The 22,947-nt window shown below is 43.8% G+C and overlaps 1 protein-coding gene across 5 annotated transcripts in view; it reads right to left on the bottom strand.

The window, feature by feature from the left end:
- Positions 1-22,947, bottom strand: part of SLC25A38 (solute carrier family 25 member 38) — an 85,789-nt gene that overhangs the window by 26,338 nt on the left and 36,504 nt on the right. Inside the window, exons 1-5 of one of the 5 annotated variants that reach the window (XM_030206914.1) lie at positions 19,865-19,910; positions 12,910-13,031; positions 6,805-6,889; positions 6,508-6,687; positions 1,607-1,775 (exon numbers count right to left, since the gene is read on the bottom strand). In XM_030206914.1, coding sequence (XP_030062774.1) covers positions 1,607-1,775; positions 6,508-6,687; positions 6,805-6,889; positions 12,910-13,031 — 556 coding nt within the window. In that variant the 5' untranslated portion in view covers positions 19,865-19,910. The other 4 variants (XM_030206880.1, XM_030206897.1, XM_030206889.1 and 1 more) reach the window with 4 other exon arrangements.

Below are 22,947 nucleotides of genomic sequence, written 5' to 3'. Positions count from 1 at the left end.
AGATGAGGACAGAGCTCATGGGGACGGGAATAGAATCTGTGGGGACGGGGATGGAGACAGAGCCTGCAGAGATGGGGATAAAACCTACGGGGACAGGGACAGAACCTGCGGGGATGGGGTGGAGACAGACAGAACCTAAGGGGACGAGGCCCCCTTGTGGTTATACTTTCGTAAAAAACTGAACACTCTTGTTTTTCAACAATATTTTAGTTGACTGTTTTACTCATTATGTATTTTGCTTTTCAGTGTTGTAGTTCTGGTGTAATTTGTAGATGTATAATGTATAATTTGGTTGTAAACCGCTCATACACAAGTATTGTGTGGTATATCAAATCATTAAATCCAATCCAAACCCTGGAGGGAACAGATGCTAGATAGGGTGTAAGAGTGCAATGAAACACTTCCTCTTTCCCATCCCTGCTGTCATTGGTATAAATAAGGTATTTTCTGGAATGGCCATGGGACTGAGGTGTGTCGGGGTAGAACCATGAAGTAGTGGGCGGGGCCAAGGCAGAGCAGGACAGGGCTGAAAGGTTTTATAAAAGCTCTCTCTCTCAAAAACTGGGCCCCCTTGGCAGCTCTACATGTAATATTGAAGATTTCACCAGATAAAGGGCCTCCTGATCAGAGCCTTTGGCCTAAGCATCCATATTATGATGATGTTAGCTGGAACTCCATGAATTGTCTTTTAAATGACCATTTCAGTTACCCAGCAGTGATGTGCTTCCAGTTTCTAATCCCAGGACTCTTACCATCTCTGTTCCATTAAGCCAGTGGTTCTCAACCCAGTCCTCAGGGCACACCCAACCAGTCAGGTTTGCAGGATATCCACAATGAATATGCATGACAGATGTACATACCAAGGATGCAGTGCATGAAAATCTCTCTCATGCATATGTATTGTGGATATCCTGAAAGCCTGACTGGCTAAGTGTGACCTGAGGTCTCAGTTGAGAAAAACTGCATTAAGTGAGCCACAGTTTGCTATAATCTCTATTTAACCAGGGGCTCCTAAGAGCCCTCTCCAGCACATACAGATATGGATCTTAGATTTATTACTCACCTTTTCCAAATCTGATCTTGAGGCGAGTTACTTCCCTAGCCATATAGTTTGGTGGTACCTGTGGCAATGGAGGGTGAAGTGACTTGCCCAATGCCACAGCGGGAGCAGCAGATCTGAATCTTGGCTTCCCAGGTTCACAACCCACTTCTCCAACCACTAAGCAACTCCACATAATTGTTACCCAGGCATCTGTGAAACTGCTTTTTTTTTTTTTTTTAACTTTAGGAAAGTTGAGGGGACCTTAAAACTGACAATATAAATGCCAGCAAGCAACAACTTCCCAAGAAGGCAGACATTCCTCTCTTAATGTAGCTCTCTCTAGTGTTGACATCTACAGAACAAGTATAAAACATCCTGAGTTCCAATACTGCATTCAATGGAATTACTGCCTTCTCCTGTTTGGTCTCAAGGGTTATAGGTACTGACCAGTTTTCTTGTAGTACTAAAGCTAGTAACTCTTTCTTGGTAGTTTAATGTTAACTGGTCAGTAGAGATACTTGTGGGGGAGGGAGGAAGTTAGCTGATTGGAGGTAGGATTCTTACCGTATGGCACAATTCTCTTGGTCTGCGTGTAGAACATGAGATAGATGCCAGAAAAAGGTGCATCACGAAGGAGTGTTGCTGTCAAGCCACTGAAGAGTCCACGGATGCCTTCTGTTCCATAGATGCTGCGTAGGGCTCCATACACACTGCCATAGTGGTACTGCCCACTCTGTGGACATAGAAGAGATCCAGTGAGGCCTGGGAATTCAACATCATAGTCAATTAAGAAAATGTTCAAAATGATTATGGTCATCCTGGCCTGTGACTATGAGAGTATTGACAAAGTCTGGCTTCAGTGCTTTAATCGGCGATTCTCAAAATTAACAGAAAATATCACTGAAACCCTCCACATAATGTGTTAAAGCCACACTCCAAAATGGATCCCAGTCGATGAAGAGAACTTTGCCCTTATAAGATCCTGTCAAAGTGGTCCAAGATACCCTCCACCTCTCCTTTATTCTGGAGGGGGATAGGAGGAGAGCAGGTGGAGCAACACTACTTCTGGAAGAGACAACATTCATGCAAAACAAAAAGTATATAAATCATGCAAGTTACTAAACACCTAGCATTTATGGTCTTTTAATAAAAGCTCAAAGTTACATGCATATACTGTGTAGTAAAACAAATTTACTCACTTGTAGCAAGTGTTCTCCAGTCAGCTGGATGAATATTCTTACACCTGGGTGGCATCATCCCAATGGAGCCTCCATAGGAATGCTTCCCAATCTACTCTCCTGAAAGCCTTTGGAAGTCTCTCTCCGTGCATTCATAATAAGTCTTTCTGCCTGTCACTGTTGCACAGTCTAGTATATACAGCTGATAGAATTCAACTCTTAGGGTAGGCAGATAAGTTCATCCTGCTGCTCTAAGACAATACCTGCTACAGCTCCTTGTGACTCTGAGAAAGTCACTTAACCCTCCATTGCCTCAGGTACCAACTTAGATTGTGAGCCCCCTAGGGACAGAGAAGGTACCTGCATATAATAAATGTAAACTGCTTTGGCTGAACTACAGAAAGGTGGTGTATCAAACCTTTACCGGTAATTGTTTTCTGTGAGGACGAGCACATTCTCACATCTGGGAATTCCTAGCTACCAGGCTACCTTAGCCAAAAAATAGGGATTAATAAAGCTTGCAACAAGCAGGGCCCAGACTGATAGAGCAAATTGACTGTTGCATCGGGAGTCTCGTTTCAAAGAACAGTGAGACATGAACATGTGAACTGAAGACCACATTCCAACTCTGCAAATTTCCTCTACAGAAGTTGATCTCAAAAGAATAGCCATACTGGGCCAGACCTATAGTCCATCTAGTCCAGTACCCTGCTTCCAACAGTGACCAATCCAGGTCACAAGTACCTGGCAGAAACCCAAATAGTGGCAACATTCCATGCTACCAATCCCAAGGCAAACAGTGGCTTCCCCTACATCTCTCTCAATAGCACACTATGGATTTTTCCAGGAACTTGTCCAAACCTTTTTTAAACCGATACACCAACTGCTGTTACCACATCCTCTGGCAATAAGTTCCAGAGCTTAACTATTAAGTACAAAAAATATTTCCTCCTATTTGTTTTAAAAGCATTTCTATGCAACTTCATTGAGTATCTCCTAGTCTTTGTACTTTTTGAACGAGTAAAAAAATTTCACTTTTACCCGTTCAACATCACTCAGGATTTTGTAAACCTTAATCATATCCCCCCCCCCCCCCCCCCCTTCCCGGGCCAGCCGTCTCTTTTCCAGACTGAAGAGCCCCTAACCTCTTTAGCTTTTCCTCATGAGAGGAGTTCCATCACCTTTATCATTCTGATCACCCTTCTTTGAACCTTTTCTAATTCTGCTATATTCTTTTTTGAGATACAGTGACTAGAATTGAAAGCAATACTCAAGGTGAGGTTGCACCATGGTGCAATACAGAAGCATTATAATATTCTTAATTTTATTTTCCATCCCTTTCCTAATAATTCCGAGCATCCTGTTTGCTTTTTTGACTGCCACCACACACTGGGCAGATTTCAGCGTATTGTCTACAATGGCAGCTAGATCTTTTTCTTGAGTGCTGACTCCTAACGTGGACCCTAGCATTGCGTAACTATGATTTGGATCATTCTTCCCAACCTGTGTGTTTGCAATTGTCCTCATTAAATTTCATCTGCCATTTGGATGTCACGTCTTCCAATTTCCTAAGGTCTTCCTACAATATTTCACAGTCCCAGGGGCGTAGCCAGACAACAGATTTTGGGTGGGCCTAGGCAAGAAGTGGGTGGGCACCAAGTGTTCTCCCCCGTCCCAACCACCACCAAAACAAATACCTCAGCTGGCGGGGAAATGCTTCTTTTCACCTTGGCAGTCTGCAGCAGGCATGTACTGAAAACAGAGCATGTGCAGGTGCCAGTATCGTGGAGAGTAGCGTTTTCGTTACCATCAAGGGGAAGTCTTCAGCTGGCCGAGCTTGGGATCCCCACCAGCTACCGCTAAACGTGTGCTGTTGGGTGGGCCTGAGCCCTAGGCCGAGCCCACCTGTGGCTACGCCACTGCACATTCCACATGTGTTTTAACAACCTTGAATAGTTTTGTATGATCTGCAAATTTGATCACCTCACTTGTCGTTCCAATTTCCATATAATTTATAAAAATGTTAAATAGTACTGGTCCCAGTACAGATCCCTGCAGCACTCCACTGTTCACCCTCCTCCATTGAGAGAAATGACCATTTAGCCCTACCCTCTGTTTTCTGTCCAATAACCAATTCCTAATCCATACCAGAACCTTGCCTCTTATCCCATGACTCTCTCATATTCTCAGGAGTCTCTCATGAGGAACTTTATCAAAAGCTTTCTGAAAATCTAGATACACTACATCAACCGGCTCACCTTTAACCACATGTTTATTCATGCCTTCAAAGAAATGAAAGAAATTGGTGAGGCAAGACTTCCCTCGGCTGAACCCATGCTGACTCTGTCCCATTAAACCATGTTTGTCTACGTGTTCTGTAATTTTATTCTTTACTAGTAAAAAAGGCCCGTTTGTGACACAAATGAAACAGGCGCTAGCAAGGTTTTCCTCAGAGTGTGTATGCTTGAGAGTGTGTGTGAGAGTGACTGTGTGAGAGAGAGAGAGTGAATGTGTGAGAGTGTGTGTGTGTGTGTGACAGACAGTGTGTGAGTGTGGGTGCGAATGTGTGACAGAGAGAGTGTGTGTGAGACAAATAGAATGTGAAAGTATGTGTGTGATACACAGATTCTCTGTGAGACCGAGAGAGTGTATGAGATCGAGAGAGTGTTTGAGAGTGACTGTGTGACACATATAGAGTGAATGTGATACAGTTTGAGACAGAGTGTGTGAGAGACAGTGTGAGAGAGAGAGAGAGAGACACTGACTGTGAGAGAGACAGTGTGTGTGACAGAGATACCTCCCCCCCTCCCTCTCTGGTCTGACCCCCTCCCCCTTTGGTCTCAGGACCCCCTCCCCCCTCCCTCTCCTCTTCCTCCCCTCTCAGGTCTCAGGACCCCCCTTCCCCTCTGGTGTCAGGACCCCCTCCACCCCCCTCTCAGGACCCCCTCCCAATGTCTCCCCTCTTTCTTTCTGCATCCTTCCATCAAGTGTCTCCTTTTTTTTCCATACCCTTACATCCAGCGTCTTCTCTTTCTCTCCCCATCCTTCCACCCATCTACCCTCTCTCCTGATCCTTCCATCTAATGTCTCTCTCTCCCTCCTTCTATCCAGTGTCTCTCTATCTCTCTACCCTTTTCTGTTCAGTGTCCCTTCTCTCTCCACATCCTTCCAGTCTATCCCCTTTCTCTCTGCATCCATTCATCCATCTCCCCCTTTCTCTCCCCATCCTTCCATCGTGTCTTTCTCTCCCCATCCTTCCATCCGTCTACCCCCCTCTCCCATCCCGTGTCTCTCTCTCTATCCCCTTCTTTCCCTCCAGGCCCGCTCACCATAGACCTGCCAAGTCTCCCGCGAAACACACGGTGCCAGCTCCCATTTCCGGCCACTGCTGCTTCTCCTGTTGAGCAGCAGCGGCCGCTACAAAAACAAAAAGAAAGCGCGGCACCGCAGGCAACCATCAGGCATTGGCTGTCGGCTCTGTAGCCGCTCCTCTCGCCTCTCACGTTGCTGCACTCCTCAGGGGTTCTCCTCCAGGGGCAGTGACGTAAGAGGCGAGAGTGGCGGCTGCAGAGCCGACAGCCAATGCTTGATGGCTGCCTGTGGTGCCGCGTTTGCTTTTTAAAAACAGCTGTTTTTGTTTTTGTAGCAGCCGCTGCTGCTGCTCAACAGGAGAAGCAGTAGTGGCCGGAAATGGGAGCTGGCGTCGTGTGTTTCACGGGAGACTTGGCAGGTCTATTTGGGTGGGTGGGCCTGGAGGGAAAGTGGCTGAGCCTGGGCGGCAACCTCGGGGGGAGGGGGGGGTGGAAGGGGGAGCAGTGGCTGCGGCGACCTTGTGGGGGGTGGAGGGGGGGAGTGGTGGCGACCTCAGGGGGGGTGGAAGGGGGGAGCGATGGTGACCTTGGGGGGGGGGGTGGAGGGGTGAGCAGCAGCGACGACCTTGGGGAAGGGGCGGGGCCTCGTGCTGCTGTCGTGCGGTTGGTCAGTGCTGCGTGTGACGTCAGCCTGGCTTCGGAGCCTAGCAGACCAACTCAGCCACGAACACAGGCAGCAAGACAGAACGTTGGAGGTGAGAATTATTATATAGGATAACACTATTTTGCCCAGCACCAACATCAGGCTTACCGGTCTACAATTTTCCGGATCACCCTTAGAACCCTTTTTAAAAATCGGCATCACATTGGCCACCCTCCAATCTACAAGTACTACGGATGATTTTAACATATTAGGAGGTCAAATTACTAGAGCATATTTACTTGCATATTAGACACTGCTTGGGGCTGTGCTCACCTCATAGCGTGTCTTCACCACTGTGATGGGCAGAATGCAGATTCCAGCAAAGGCACGAGAGCTGGCCCCCAAGAACACAGACTCCAAGGCTGTAGGTATGCGATCTGAGAAGAAGTGCTGTTTCATAGCGTACAGGGTGCTAAAATAGAGCCCAACACCAGGAATACAGCGCACAAAAGACTGCAGGGCAAAAAGAAGTAAATAACATGTTACGAGCAAAGCAAGAGTCACGCAGCTCCTGCTCCCACCCAGTGACTTAATATCAGACGATTGGAGGAAAAGAGAAAGCTCACTTACTGGGGAGACACCCTTCCAGAGCCCTAGCAGGCTCTCAGTACGAATAACTCTCAACAGCAATGCCATCATCCCCGCCTGGCCCGACCTGTAACACAGCAAATTAGTTTACTTTATTTAGATTTTATCTACCACCTACATGTAAAACATATCAAGGTGGTTTATCATATCATAGCCATACGCCATGGGAAAATAATCTAAAGATACATGAACATATAATAGAAATGCAAACAACGAAGTGGGCAAGGCTGGAAAATATAGACAAGATCATGCAGTATAATAACCTAGAAGAAAGCAAGGAAGCAGGAAAACACCACTGATGCATCTGTCCCCAAAGGTTTGCACCCCCAAGCTAAACTCATTCAGCTCTCCTCTCCAAAAAGTCAGATTTAAAGAGATGCTTTGAACTGGCTATCAGAGGATTCTAGCCCCAAATACAGGGGCACAGAGTTACTCAGTGAGGGTAAAAAGAAAGTGTTCTGCCTAATAGCGTTTAGCCTGGCTCTAGATGGAAGGGGAATGCATAAAAGGTGGTTTTGTGACAGCTTTAAAAGCTACGGAGTCAATGGTTTTCAACCTCTGTTCTGTTGTGACACACCTGACACAGTGTTCAAGTGTGTGACACACCAAACACTAAAATTCATAGTTGAACAAAAAGACTCCTAAATATTTCATTGTTAAAAATGATGCAAGGGAATTATAAATATAAAATGTTCTTAAACAGAATATACTTTAACAACAGTTTATTAAACAAACAGTTATTAAATTAATTTTTTTTTTCAAAGAAGTTTTGATCTTCATTTTATCAATGAGAAATGTAGGGCTTATGAGTTGCATGTAGTATTGGATATTGTACAGCAGACAAATTTATAATAACCTTATTATCAAATCAAGATACTTTATCTATTCTAGAGTCTATATAGCTTTTAATACAAAACAAATATATTTTCAAATTCTGGTGTCACCTCAGTAACAGCAACACAAAATCCCTCTACTGCCAGACACTGTGAAGCAACATAAAAACCTGCAAATACTCAAACCATGTAGGAAACAAATCATATGGACAGCAGACCTGCAGCATTTCTATTTGGGACTGATGGCAGCATAGTAGCCAAGAAGCACCTCTTGGGGACACACCAGTGTGTCCTGACACACTAGTTGAGAACCACTGACATAGCGGGATGAGATCAGCAATGAATGCTGGCAAAGACTGAGAGATAAGTATTGCCACACTGGGACAGACCAAAGGTCCATCAAGCCGAGAATCCTGTTTCCAACAGTGGCCAAGCCAGGTCACGAATACCTGGCAAGATCCCAGAAAAGCTCAATACATTTTATGATGCTTATCCCAGAAATAAGCAGTGGATTTTCCCAAGTCAATTTAATAACGGTCTATGGACTTTTCCTTTAGGAAGCCGCCCAGACCCTTTTTAAACCCCACTAAGCTAACTGCCTTTACCACATTCTCTAGCAACGAATTCCCGAGTTTAATTACACGTTGAGTGAAATAAGAGTTTCTCCGATTCATATTAAATTTACTACTTTGTAGCTTCATCGCATGCCCCCTAGTCCTAGTATTTTTGGAAAGAGTAAACAAACGATTCACATCTACCCATTCCACTCATTTTTAAAGCATACTGACTTACAAAATTACATAGGTTACTATGGAACTTTGCAAGTCTAAGTGCTTTGAAAATATGCCTCCACATAACTTTGTAAGTCTATGTGCTTTGAAAATGAACACCTTCATGAGTTATAATTAAAACCTTAAACTGGAATCTTAGCACTATAAGGCAGCCAATCTTACTCTCTGAGCTGTGGAGCACCATATGTGAATTTGTCGGCCAACACCAGAATTTAAACAGGTGTGTTCTGGATCAGTTGAATATATCTAATCTGTACTAAGGGTAGACCATGATTGCATTGAGTTGCAGTAGTCTAGTCTGTTGAGAATCAGAGAATAAGTTAGTGTGTTCAAATCCATAATATGCAGAAAAGGTCTAATAGATTGAATTAACCAAATATCAAAGAAAGAACTTTGTACCATATTTAAAACATGCATTTTAAAAAGGTTAGCTGGTGATCTAGCTGAACTCCTAATATTCAGAGCCCTTTATGTGACAGACAAGCAGCAGATGAGTGGAAAAGAGAAAAAGGAAAGCAGAAGACACTAGAAAAGGCTGTTGCTGTCAGTTTTAAAGGACTGAGCTTCAGCCTGATCCACACTGCCATATTATCGAAACACTGATTCAGAGGGTTTAGAATAGATAGTGTGTCTGAGGCATCACATGGAGCCAAGAGTTCAATATTATCTGCATAAACATTGTATACCTATGGGCTGGATCATAGTGGCAAATGGAGCAAGAAAAAGATTAGAAAGTAAAGGAGACAAAATGGAACCCAGAAGAACCCTAGAAGATAAAAGGAAGCTGACAGAGACTCAAGTCACTAAACTTTGAACATTTCAGTGACATGATGAAAATCAATTCAAGACAGGACCTCCATCCCAATATCCATAAGACTCATGAGCAGGGCTTAATATGTAGACAAAAATGAAGGAAGCAGGTGGAGGGGCACACAGGCCAGGAACTGATTAGGGAGCACAGTGACCATCCTTGTCTGCGCCAGGCTCACCCCTTCCCGTCTCTTTCTTCCCAGCTTCCTGGAAAGAGAGGGGCTGGAGCACAACACCCCTGTTCTCTGGAGTCTGAAAGAAGTGGTGGAACTGTGCTCCAGGCCTTTGCCACAGAAATTAAGTCCTGTGCATGAGGAGGGGTGAATGACCTATCAAGCTGGCACTCATATCAAGAAAGCACTAGAAGCACATCATTACCAATCACAACTGTGAATTTCATCTATGCCAATGCCTGGTGTCACAGATTCTATACTGTGCCCAGGTCTGAACTCTGCCTGTTTTAGATATAGCACATTAGTCTTATTCACGAAGGATGCAAATTGAATTTGAACTATCTTCTTTGTAATTTTAGAAACAAATAGAAGATTAGGCATAGACCTATAGTTCTCTGCATTTAAGGGGAGGATAAACTTGTGCCCTTTCCCAACGAATGGGTACCCAACCCAATAGCAGGTGCTGCTTGCCCATACTGCTCAGAAGAGAGAAATGTGGTCACAAAATTCTTTCAGCAATTAAGGTGGAATAGGATCAGTTGAGGAACAGGAATTTTTCAAAGATGTAATCAATGAAGTTGCATTGAAGATAACAAATTGAAAGCAGTGAACTTGTACAATCTGCCTGCAAATTAGCTGTACCAGCCCAGCCAGTTGGTAAATTAAAGGGCTATGGGGTAATACAGAGGCTGATGAAGATAACGGACAGTACCAGAGATGAGGGAGTAGAAATGGTGTCTTTACTGTACTTTATCACTACAAAATGGAGACAAACTGATCTGCCAATAAACTGCCTCTAGCTGTCCTAGTTTGAATCTGGCCAAGGGCAGTAAACAGAGTCTTTTAAACAGGATCACCGAATGAATAGTTTGACATTCCCTCTTCCACATATGCTTGCAGTGTATGACTTTAGGATTCTGGTACAGAGTTTAGTGTTGTCTAGACTTGATTTTTGCAACCGTCTCTATTTGGGTATTTCACAGAATAAATTTCATGCATTACAAATGATACAGAATGAACTTGCCCATATGATTGGGCATTTGTGGAAATTTGATCATATGTCACCAGTGTTTCAAGGGCTACATGGCATCCTTCTTTTTTTTTTCTTATATAATACAATTTCAGACGTCAGTAAGGTCATTGAGAAAATGTAATGAGAAGAAAGCAAAAGCATCCGATTTGAGATGTATTCATTATGCAGAAACAACAAAATGTGCATTTTCTGTGGCAGGTCCATTGTTATGGAATTCCCTTCCAGGTCTGTTGAGATAGTGTACTGCTTTTGAAGCAATTAAAGAAAGATCTAAAAACATATTTCTTTCTCCAGGCTTTTAATGTATGATGACTTTGTGGTTTGAACAGTGCAGGTACAGTTGTGTCAGGATATGTTTGTTTTCTATGATATGTTTTCTATGGTTTTTATTAAGAATGTTTTGCTGTAAACTGCCTAGTATTTAGGCAGGGTATAATTTTTATAAATAAATAAAATAACCAATGTAAAGATTTCAAAACTGGTGTCATATGCTCATATCTACCAACACTCATTAATATCCTAGCCATTTAATTTTGCGCAATTTGTAAAGCTTTAAGCTAAGATTTAGATAAACCAAGCAGTAAACCATTGCAGTAATCAAAACATGGCATTACAAAGCTCTGAATTACTGACCCAAAATTTGGCGGACTTAACAATTTGTTTAGATGCCTAATTAAATGTAATTTAAACAATGCATTCTTCACAATCTTATTTGTATGCCATTTCATACTCAAACTGGAATCCACAATTACACCTACATTTGTCTGAAGCAGGCCCAAAATCTGTTACAGTACTGGATTCCACCATCTCTACTAAGAGACCATGTCAGGGCTCACCACTTTCAACTCTGTCTCTTGCAAAAGTAACACTTACGGCAACAAACAGGCCTCTTTGGCTTACTACCAAATTTTACAATAATCTCCATAGTTGCTAAGATTAATGATGTCATGGGAAAAAAAAGGGAGATCCAGCCTCTCCAAGCTCACTGAAATGTATGCTTTAAGCATGTTTCCTTCATAAGAATATATGATGTGCTATATTGGGTCAGACCACAGGTTCTATCAGGCTCAGCCTCCTTCCTCCAATAGTGCCCAACGTAGGTCACAAGTACCCAGCAAGATAACAAGGAGCCATTTCTTATTGTTCATACCCAGAGTTAAGTGGCAGCTTTTCCAAGCCTCCAGCTTGCTTGGAAGTCTGATGCTGTTGTAGTTCTCCTGTCTATGGTTGTAACCATTAGTTCATGCAGATTTATCTCCAGGCTTAAGGTCTTCCCTCCCTAAGAAGTGAGGGTAGTTCAGTCTGCTTGTTCTTCTGTTCCTGGGCTCCTTTTAAGTTGGAGCCTCCAATACTGCGTCCATTTTTTAAAAATCTGTCATTTATGGTCCATGTCTCTTCTAAAGATGTTTCTCGAGTCCTGGCACATTTCCCTCACGAAGATGAGGAGATAAAAGGCCCAAGCAGCTCTGGATGTTTCACTTCTTGCTACTGCTCCCTCACTTCTTCCTCTTCTCCTTCCCGTGTCTAAGTCATTTCTAAAGTCCTTTAACCTTATGAGCTAGAGGTGGCCCTCAGACAGAACCACACAGATAAGAATGAACTTGTGACTCACCCTTAATGTGGCTCTGAATAACAAAGGCAAGGCATCCATAATTTATGCGACTCCCTAGGGAGCAGCCACGTTGCACCGAGAATCAAAAATGTAAACATGTACACTAGATCCGACTGCTTGCAAAATTAGCACTCATGTCGGAAAACTACATCTCAAATATTGATCCTTGTGGGTGGCATTTGCCCGCATTGCTGCTTTCAGGAGAGCTAACAAAAAGGCAGAGAAGCTATGTAAAGAGCTACCCTGCAAGTGTGAGGGATCAGAGTATAAAGCCATCAATCAACGGGACCAATTGGAGCTTGAGTACACCATGCCACCCTTCAGTCCTAGAGCTTACAAGGGGTTACTGACACCAGTCAGGCAGCCCACCTGGGGAGGATGGGAGTGGTAGAGACTGATAAAGCATAAGGGACCATTAAAAGTATCCAATATTCTGCTAAGTCTATCAGACAGCTGCAAGTTTATGCTGTAGTTCTGATACTAATGGAACCTGAAAGGTTTAGATGACACCCAGAAGAATGCAGCAAACTCTTTAAATATAAGCATTAAAAAAAAAACTTGATACCCTCCCCCCAGCATTATAGTATAGAAAGCACAGGACACTGATTGTCTGCTCTTATTTCTAAAACAGTTACTGAGACTCTAGAATTATTTCACTGATCATTTTCCTTGTACTGAGAGGAAAATGTTTCCCCAACAGTGGCACTTTGCAACCATGAGGCATATTTTCAAAGCACTTAGCCTTCCAAAGTTCCATAGGTTTCTATGGAACTTTGGAAGGCTAAGTGCTTTGAAAATATGCCTCCATGTCTTCTTCGGCTTAATGAACACCTACCCACTGACAGGCGTCTTCAGGGTCTGCAGACGGGTCTTGATGAGGTCCAGAGGCTGAAAGAGGAGGGTGGAACAGGTGCCACTGAAGGAGCCACTCAGAAAGGCTTTCAGCACAGGATGCATCTGAAGGATAAATGAAGGCACAAAATAAGAAAGGTGTTACAATTTCTGTTGTGGTAGTTCTTTCAAAAAGAACATAAGATATGGCTTGGCACTTGAATTATGTCTTCCATAAATGTAAGGGGACCCTTATTTAATACTAGAGCCTGTGTTTCTTCACTGAGAAGCATATGGAATATCAGTGAAATAGCTGGGGGGGGGGGGCGCAGGGGGAGTGGTCACTCCCCAAAATAGATGTAAAAAAAACGGCACCTATGCACATGCGCTGTCACCTTCCCACCTGCACGCGGTGGTAGAACTATCGGATCATCGCCGTCGACTCGCCTGCCGTGCTTGCCCTAACAGCGCACGAAGAAGTTAACAGACTACTGCTACTGGCCAGCGCCCATACACTCCCGTCTCCCACCCCCACAGTGCTGCCTGCACTGCTTGAAGCCAGGAGGAGAAAGTCGTCAAGAGAGCTCAGCTGCAGCGGCCATTGTGGTAACTTATAGCAATGGTGGCTACGGCTGAGCTCTCTCAACGACGTTCTTCTTCTCCTGGCTTCAAGCAGTACAGGCAGCATGGGGGGGGGGGGGCAGGATCCTCCTCAGCTCAGGCGTGGTGTGTGGTGCAGGCTGTTCAGCGCTTGGCCTCGGCTGTGTGAGCTGTTTTTCTTCTCTGACTGCTGGCTGTATTGGGGTAAGAGACTGTCTCTTCTGGCTGGCTCGTTGTGTGTGTGTGTGTGGGGGGGGGGATGGAGTTGGATTGGAACGGGTAACGGGTTCCACCCCCGTGGCACTGGTCCCCCCTCCCCCCGCATTGCTTGCAGATCTGCAGGCAGGAGAAAGACAGGGAGATGGGAAGCAGATAGGAAGCACAGAACCACCACCCACTGCTGAGTGAAGAAAACAGTTCCACTGGCTTTCCGATTGCTGGCATGGGGGTTTGGTTTATGCTTTTTTTTTGTTTCTGTAAATATTTTCGGTTCCTTTTAAATGGCCACCTGGCCGGATTTCAGAGATGGTGGGCTCCCCCCTGGTTCTCTCCAGCAAGCAGAGAGCTAATCATGTATGCAGAAATGTTTTCAGGTACTTGACAATCAGACACTATTTAAAAGTATAATTAAAAAAGAAAAAAATTAATTAGGTTGAAACCCGGGGCAATTTAATTTTTTTTTCCTGTGCCTACATTAAAAGAAAAAGAGGGCACGTGGGAATTTGCTCTTTTGTTTTGTGGATTGCAGTGGTATATTATAAAAATGCACTTGTCTTTTTTTTATTACTATCAGAGCGAGGTATGGAATAATGATGGGAGGGTGTCCTTTATGCAGAAGTTCTGTCCAGTCAGTTTAAATGTGCCAACATTGTCCAGTTCAGCACAGTATTAGTCGCCAAGTTTATACAAAGTTAATTCTGTTGAGTGGAAATAAATCTGTTGGCTCAGGCTGCATACTACTGAAAATCCATCATTTCATTATTGCTACTAAGTATTACATATTAAAGACATTTGCTTTAAACTTTGTGGTAAATTGTTTATTCAATCCTTACATGCACATGGCTTTGCTTCTTAAACCCAAAGGTGACTCCTAAGGGCGGTTGAACAATTAGATATAAACTGTTGTTTCTGACTTTACTTGCTTTGGAGTGCTTTGGGTTCTGCTGATCTGTACATCTGCTGTCTAAAATTTTGGAAGATGGAAATGAGAAAATAAGTTTTGGATGTACTCTGTAGAAGTTGTTGTTGTGCACTTTGTGTATGGATGCCTGTTCTGGTGTGTGCATGTGATAATATTTGAATAACTGTCTATACTTATGGCTACGATTTCTGAACATGCAACATCACTAAAGGACAGGCTTTTAAATCCCAGTTGGTATATATGCTAATCTCAACTTTGTCAAATGTTTCAGACATGCCTATGTACTTGCTCCCATGATATAACTGAATTCTATGATGATGGGACAAGGAAAGCAAGTTTGATCTAGTGAAGACTAGCTCAAAATAACCTGCTCTTTAGATGGGCCCTAGTATTACCCTATTAAAAATGTGACCATACTATGCCTCTGTGGTGAACTTTCACTAATAAGTTAAACTATTAACTGACTTTCTTGAAAGAATTATATAAACTTTGAATGCATGACTAGGGATACCTTTAAGGGTGGATAGTGTTCACAATGAGTTCCTTTTATTATTGACCAGAGAGAGAGAAGGGTTTTCAGTTTTGGCACAGTATATAAGTCATCACAAGAACAAAATATAAGAAAAGCAATGGATTGCATTAGGGGCTTATAGCCCTTTAGTTATGTTCAAAGCTGCATGAAACAAAACATTTATTTTGACTTATAAAACCACTTGTCCCTGAAACATGTCTCAAAACCGAATAATCCATTTGTGTGGAAGGAACTGCTTGTCCTGAGATTTGTAGCATGGAATGTTGCCATGATTTGGGTTTCTGCAGGTACTTGTGACCTGGGTTTGGCCACTGTTGGAAACAGGATACTGGCCTAGAAGGACCATTGGTCTGTCCCAGTATAGCTACTCTTATATTCTAAGTCAGATGTTCAGGAAAAAAAAATACAGAAGTACACATCTATTTGATAGTGGAGAAAATAAAAGATCGATGCCAGACAGATGTGGAGAAAGGAAGAAGAAAAGAGGAGATAGAAGAAATGGAAAGGACAACCTGGAAAAGAATTTGGAACACTGACTCATGGAACGTGCAAAAAAAAAAAAAGACTGGGATCAACCCAATTAGAAAATTACATTCCCAGAGAACAAAGCGAAAAAAATATATTTTTATGTAATACTTTGTAAGGACTGAGATGTACCTGCTTTGTAAAATATACATTTTTTCTTCTTTTCTATTTTTATTTTGCAAAGTACAGAAGAAAATGCATTTCTGTTTGTCTTTTACCAGTATTGCACTGAGTCTGGCTTTGTTGGGCAGAGTGGAGGGGGTCTCTATTTCAACGTTTGTCTGTATGTTTTTTTGGGGGTTTTTTTTTTTGTGGCTCCCTATTCTGTATTAGATGAGGGTCTGTCCATGTTCTGCATGTGCGACTGAGATGAAGGATTCTGCTAGCATGTAGTGTCTGTGTAGGAATGTGTAACAGTGCAGCTTGTTCCAGTTTCCCATAATAGGTATATTGGTACTCTAGAGCCCAGTGTAATATATATATATAGCACTGTCTTTTCATAGGTGGGTTCGGGCTGTTATGGTGTGGTAAGTTTGGTGTTCTAGGGCAGTGTTTCCCAAGCTGTTCCTGGAGTACCCCCTTGCCAGTCAGGCTTTAAGGGTATCCACAATAAATATGCATGAAATTGATTTCCATATTCTGCCTCCATTACATGCAAATTCATTGTGGATAGCCTGAAAACCTGAATGGCAAGGGGCTACTCCAGGACCACCTAGGGAAACACTGCTCTGGGGCTCAGTGTAATATTTGTAGCACTGTCTTTTCGTAGGTGGGTTAGGGCTGTTATGGTGTTGTAAGTTTTCAGTATAGGTTTTGGGTGTCATTTTGCAGGGTTTTGTGTTATTTCACAAAGTGTCTGGCCCTATTTGAAAGTAGGCTCCGGGGCAAGGGCCACCTTTGGTGGCTCTTGTCAACCAAATAAAAATGCTCAGGACCAGTGGTCTCCACATCCTGTAGAGTTGCCACATAAACAATAGTCCATCTGATTTAAACAAAGTGTCTAGCCGTGGAAGGAGTGTGTGTGATGTTCCTGAGGTGATGGTCACAATTTGAATATTTTTACTTGTAGTTAAGACAGGTTGCCTGCTCTGGCCAGTCTGGGGACCTCTTCTGCATCCTGTCTCCTGATGTAACTTCCTGTTTCCTTGTAGGCAGGACTTCACATAACAGAGAGAGCCTGTATTAATCATTGCCCGTCATAGCCACAGGCACTGTTGTCTAGCTGACACCAACTGGCGCCTATTTTATAAAAGCCTGCTCCCCCTGATGTCAAAACCTGGTTATGCCTCTGTGGAATATATCACAATTAGAAAGAAAGGGACTAAACCAGCGCTTAAGATGCACCTCCACAGAAATGGTGCAGTTCCCTGAAGTTTCAGAAAGCTGGTAGCAGCGTGTTAAACTCCAGAGTTTGAGAGAGATCAGCAGTGGTGTTTCCCCAGTTGCTGGAATTGGGGCCTATGGGCATGCAGCAGTCCCAGTTTGCTTGTGTTCTGGAAAGAGTCGCTGGGCAAGGAGTTAAGAGCGAAGGACCAGTCCTAGATCCCATATACATAGAAGCAACAGTATATACCCTGAAAAGACAGAGCTAAACTGTATATGATCCAGACTGAAGGAAGGAATAAAGGAACAGTAACCCACTGGGGGTAATTCTACAACAATGTACTATATGGCAACTACTGTCCTTTAAGTTTATGCAATACTAACATGTTACAGCAAGAGAACTCAGCCAGCCACAGGCTGGAAATACGCACTGAACCTACAGCAGTCTATTAGTTGTGCATGCGAGTTCTGCTCAGACACCATCTAAGTGTACTTCTACCTGAAGAATACACCTAAGATATGTCCATATTTACAGAAATGCACTTTGAAAGAATTCTGGTATTTACATGTGTATGTACACACATAAGCCATTAATTCTAATCTTTTATACATGTAATCAGCAAGTAAATGCTGGCAGCCACTTTATACAATTAAGATGTAAATAATTGTCATAAACTGAACTAGGCCTCTAAAATCATAGCATCTCTCAGTCCTGATATTTCACTGAAGAAATGTGACAGCCTGCTTAACCTTGGCAGAGTTACAAGGTTGGCAAGGGTTGTGTATAGCTGGACATAGGCATGCTGAGAAACTATAAGAAATAATTGGGCTAGGTGCAGAAAAGTTAAATTTAAGGATGAGCGAAGTTTGGAGATAGGAGAGTTGAAACTTGGTCCTAACTGGATAAGAGATAAGCAAACTTGCTAAGGTTGAAACTCGGTCCTAATTGGATGAAAGATAAGAAAAGTTAGAACTTAGGCATAATTGGATATATGTGCCAATTATGACGAAAGTGCAGGTGTGAAAGTGAAATGCTCATAGGGATCTATGGGATCAAAAAAGTATAAAAGGTCCGCTACCTAAGCAGTGCTTTGGAGAGAAGAAGACAGCAACCTTTGAAGCCACATGTCATCAGTCGTGAAGTGCTGTACTACCACGTGAATGCATGAACTGCTTGTACAGTCTTTGGGTAAGATCTCAATGCTAATAAATTATATTTCTTTATCTACTAAATACTGGGTTCCTTTCTAATTACATAGGTTTATACTGCCTTGACTGTGTAACCCTGTCATGAGCAGATACCAGGTTAGGGTGATTAAGCATCTAGAGGGGATGTGCAGTTCTATCCAGGATAGTACAGAGAGCCAATGGCTTCCGCTGCCCAAACGGGTAAGGCAGACCTAATAAAATAAACACCCCTTAGTGCTATCCCAGGAGTCCAGAGGACAACCAGTAACAGAAGGGTCGAGGAGAGAACCAAATCGAGGACTCTGGGTACCAAAAAGGATCTTCAGAGTCCAGAAAGCCCAGACAGGAAAGGAGCCCATTTACTCAGAAGAGGAAAAGATGGTTTACCCGAAGAGGAAAGGATCTAACTTCTCAAGTGCTGCAAAATTGGAAACTGTGATTTGAAATTAAAGAATTTTTTTTTCCCAATAAAGAGGTGTCATTGTGATAAGAGAACTAGGGCTTTGAAGTTAGTGTGTATATATATTCAGCTACATAATCTTTCAATCTGCACTCAAATTAAAGAAAAATAAGAGAGTCTGGTGAAAAAAAATCAAAATGCGCAGCATCACCCACAATAAAACCACTAGAACATACTTCAGGAAAACTTTTCTTGTGGGGACCAGCATGTTATCATGCACTCAGGTAGCTAAGACTGTAGAAGGCAGTAAACTCATGCCTAGGGAGGGAAGGGGAATAACTGCTGCAAATATGGCCAGAATCCAGAGTTGTGGCAGAGCGTAAATGAGAACAGGAACACAAACAACCCCAACATTTCTCTTGCAATTTATGGAAACGGTGGCAAAAATATTTTTGCAAACATATCAGTTTTGCAAAAAAAAAAAAAAAAAAAAACAAGACAAATACAACACTTCAAAACCTATTGGTTTACTAATTGATTTTTGCATATTGCTGATGCAAAACTCTTGCTCTCTTATACTTTTTTTGGCATTACTTTGCAGAAAAGGTTTACGAGATCACTATATCCATGGTTCTACCCATACAAAATTTTCAAGACGTGTCAGGAAGGGTGTGGGCAGTGGCGAAGCTATGGGTGGACGAGGTATAATCAGTTATCTATACTGAGCAGCTCTCAGTCTGAAGTGCAAGATCTGAGTGACATATTACTTGGGGGGGGGGGGATAATTTTATGGAACCAGCCTTAAGAGCATTCAATTTACTCATGCAGCTCCAAAGGTGTACGTACATTCATGTGTATTTCAACTCTGCCTAAAATCAGGCCCCCAGTAATGCTTATGTGCAGACAAAAATACCAAGAGGCGTACTTTCAAAGCACTTTGAAGCACCATAAGTCTAAGTGCTTTGAAAAGGAACCCCCAAGTCACACGCTAAGCACCCGCTCCACACACGCATTCGGAGAGCGGAGCACTGGTATCCCCTTCTCCATAGTCTGTCATCTCTGCCACACTCTTTCGCTCTCCCTGTCCACGATCCACTAGCTCTCTCCACCCTACCGTCAAACTCATGCCTGAGCTCACCCACCACCAGTCCCGCCGCTTTCCTTTGCTGGTGCCCCGTCCCCGCTGACATATCTACTCCAGTCCTCTCTCCCTCGGATAATACGTCCTCCCACGCCACGACTCCCACCACCTTGCTGGAAACAGGAAGTTGCGTCAGAGGAGAATTTTAAAAAGTAAAGTCACTCTGGGAGGAGGTCGACCGGCCACAGGACACCGGAGGAGAAGAAGAAGAAGCTGAGGGACCTGCGAGTGTCGCCGACTAAGGCGGTTACATTGAGAAAAGGAGAAGAAACGGCATGAGCTGAAGCCAGTAGGCGGAGCTTGCCACCATTTTAGTTCACCCAAAACAATAGCAAAAGGTTATTAGAAATAGGGGACTGCCTATGTGCGGCCCATCTGTAAAAAGTTCCAGCTGGCCAACTTGTTTTAGTTATTTGAAAGCTTCCCATATGTAGATATACATCATGAAATACAATTGAAAATATCACTAAAACAGCTTAAAAATTTTGTTGTAGCTGATAGAAATAGCAGTAACTATGTTCCATCTTTCCTTATACCCAATTTAAGGATAAAGTTATTCTTTGGGTGTTAAATATATTATTCATGAGTCCAAACAGTCTTTTAGCATCCGTGCTTTCAACCCCTATGTTTACTTTAATACTCCATTTTAGCTTTTGATAATTTGCGTTTGTAGTTTCTTAGTGCTTTTTATTCCACTTTTTTTTTGTTTGAATCTGATTTATTCTTTGTCCATTTTCTTTCTCATTTCCTACATGTTTTTTTTTTTTTTTTCATTGTATTGAGCTGTTGATTGTACCATGAGCTTTATTTTCTTTTTTGGTCTATTTTTATTCTATTTTCTTTTTTTAGAGGGGCTGTGTTAATCAAGGTTTGCATTTCTTACCTTGTCCCATACATGGGAAAATTAGGTTCTTACCGTGATAATTTTCTTTCCTTTAGTCATAGCAGATGCAGCCATTACAGATGGGTTGTGTCCATCAACCAGCAGAGGGAGATAGAGAGCACACTTTTTTCAGTGCCTCATACCAGCTTGCTCCACTGCCTCTCTTCAGTATTTGAAGCTTCCAAAGCAGTATGGCAAACCGCAATGGGAATAACATAAGCTTTCCTCACAGCGAACGATGGCCCTACAACAAAGGGCATTAACTCAGAATGGAGGGAATGAAACATCCTCCCGGAGGGCATAAACTCATCCTCCACTGAGACATAACTGGAGGGAATAAACTCATCCTCCCGGAGGGAATAAACTCATCCTCCAAAACATGAAACTGGAGGGAATTAAGTCATCCTCCTTTAATTGAACAAGAATCCTGAAGACTGTTTTCCGACTTTCTCCCAAGGACGGAATCTCCAGGAAACATGAACAGAACCTGAAATAGATTTACAGCAGATAGCATCAGACAGGGAGGGATCATGGCTGCATCTGCTATGACTAAAGGAAAGAAAATTATCAAGGTAAGAACCTAATTTTCCCTTCCTTGTCATCAAGCAGATGCAGCCATTACAGATGGGATGTATCAAAGCAATCCCTAGATAGGGTGGGAACAAGCCACACCACGCGCCAGCACTTGCGCTCCAAAATGTGCGTCCCTCCTGGCAGCCACATCCAGCCTGTAATGTCGGGCAAAAGAGAGCTTAGAAGCCCATGTTGCTGCACTACAAATCTCTTGAAGAGAGAGTGCTCCAGTTTCAGCCCAAGAAGAGGAAATTCCTCTAGTGGAATGCGCCTTAAAGGCATCAGGCGGAGGCCGGCCGGCAAGCAAATAAGCTGAAAAGATAGATTCTTTAAGCCAGCGGGCAATAGTGGCTTTAGACGCTGGAGACCCTCTGCGAGGACCTGATAGCAAAACAAACAGATGATCAGAGGTCCTGAAAGAGTTAGTAACTCGCAGATACTGCAGCAGAGTCCTGCGCACATCCAACAGGTGCAATTGCCCAAAAGATTCTGGAAACTCCTCCTCGACAAAGGAGGGCAAGAAAATAGGTTGGTTTAGGTGAAACGCTGAAACCACCTTAGGCAAGAAGGAAGGCACGGTCCAAACCGTGACCCCGGACTCTGAAAACTGCAGAAAAGGGTCTCTACAGGACAGCGCCTGGAGCTCTGACACCCGTCTCGCCGAAGTAATAGCCATTAACAAGATGGCCTTCAGTGTCAAATCTTTCTCTGAAGCACACCGAAGCGGTTCAAAGGGAGCACCCTGAAAGGCCTTCAGCATTAGCCCCAGGTTCCAAGCTGGACAAGGTGCACGCACGGGAGGACGGAGCCAAAGCACCCCTCTAAGAAACCGTGCCACATCTGGATGAGCAGCAAAAGACATGCCTTCAACCTTGCCATGCAGGGAGGCCAATGCTGCCACTTGCACCCGCAGGGAATTATAGGCCAAGCCTTTTTGTACACCATCCTGCAAAAAGTCCAGAATCGGCGAGACAGGAGCCCGCAGGAGTGTGATCTCTCTGGAAGCACACCAGACTTCAAACTGGCACCAAATCCTGGCATAAGCCACAGAAGTGGAACGCTTGCGGGCTTGCAGGAGAATGGTAATAACTTTATTGGAATAGCCTCTGCCTCTCAATTGCGCCCTCTCAATCGCCAGGCCATAAGACCAAATCGGCCGGCGTCCTCCATGGTCACCGGGCCCTGTGACAACAGGTTGGGAACCAGAGGTAACTGAAGGGGATCCTCCACGAGCATCTGTCGGAGGTCCGCATACCAAGGCCTCCTGGGCCAATCCGGGGCGACGAGAACCACTTCTCCTGGATGCAGCCGAATCCGCAGGAGCACTCGCCCTATCAAGGGAACACATGCAGTAGGCCCAGAGGCCAGGGTTGAGCCCAGGCATCCAACCCCGCCGCGCGAGGATCTCTCCGTCTGCTGAAGAAGCACGGGACTTTGGCATTGGAGCTTGTCGCCATTAGATCCATCACGGGCTTGCCCCACTTGGCACATATCTGCAGGAACACTTCGTCTGCAAGTTCCCACTCCGCTGGATCGATCTGATGCCTGCTTAGATAATCGGCTTGCACGTTGCTCTGACCTGCAATGTGAGCTGCCGACAGAAACTGTAGATGCAGCTCGGCCCAGTGGCAAATTTGTTCGGCCTGCGCGGCTAGAGCTCTGCACTGAGTGCCGCCTTGTCGATTTTATGTAGGCCACTGCTGTCATGTTGTCCGACATCACTCTGACAGCCAATC

Source organism: Microcaecilia unicolor, chromosome 1 (assembly GCF_901765095.1).
Source record: "Microcaecilia unicolor chromosome 1, aMicUni1.1, whole genome shotgun sequence".
In the NCBI taxonomy this organism is placed as follows: domain Eukaryota; kingdom Metazoa; phylum Chordata; class Amphibia; order Gymnophiona; family Siphonopidae; genus Microcaecilia; species Microcaecilia unicolor.
The sequence above is the reverse complement of the archived record's forward strand: the minus strand, read 5'-3'. Positions and strand labels throughout refer to the sequence as shown.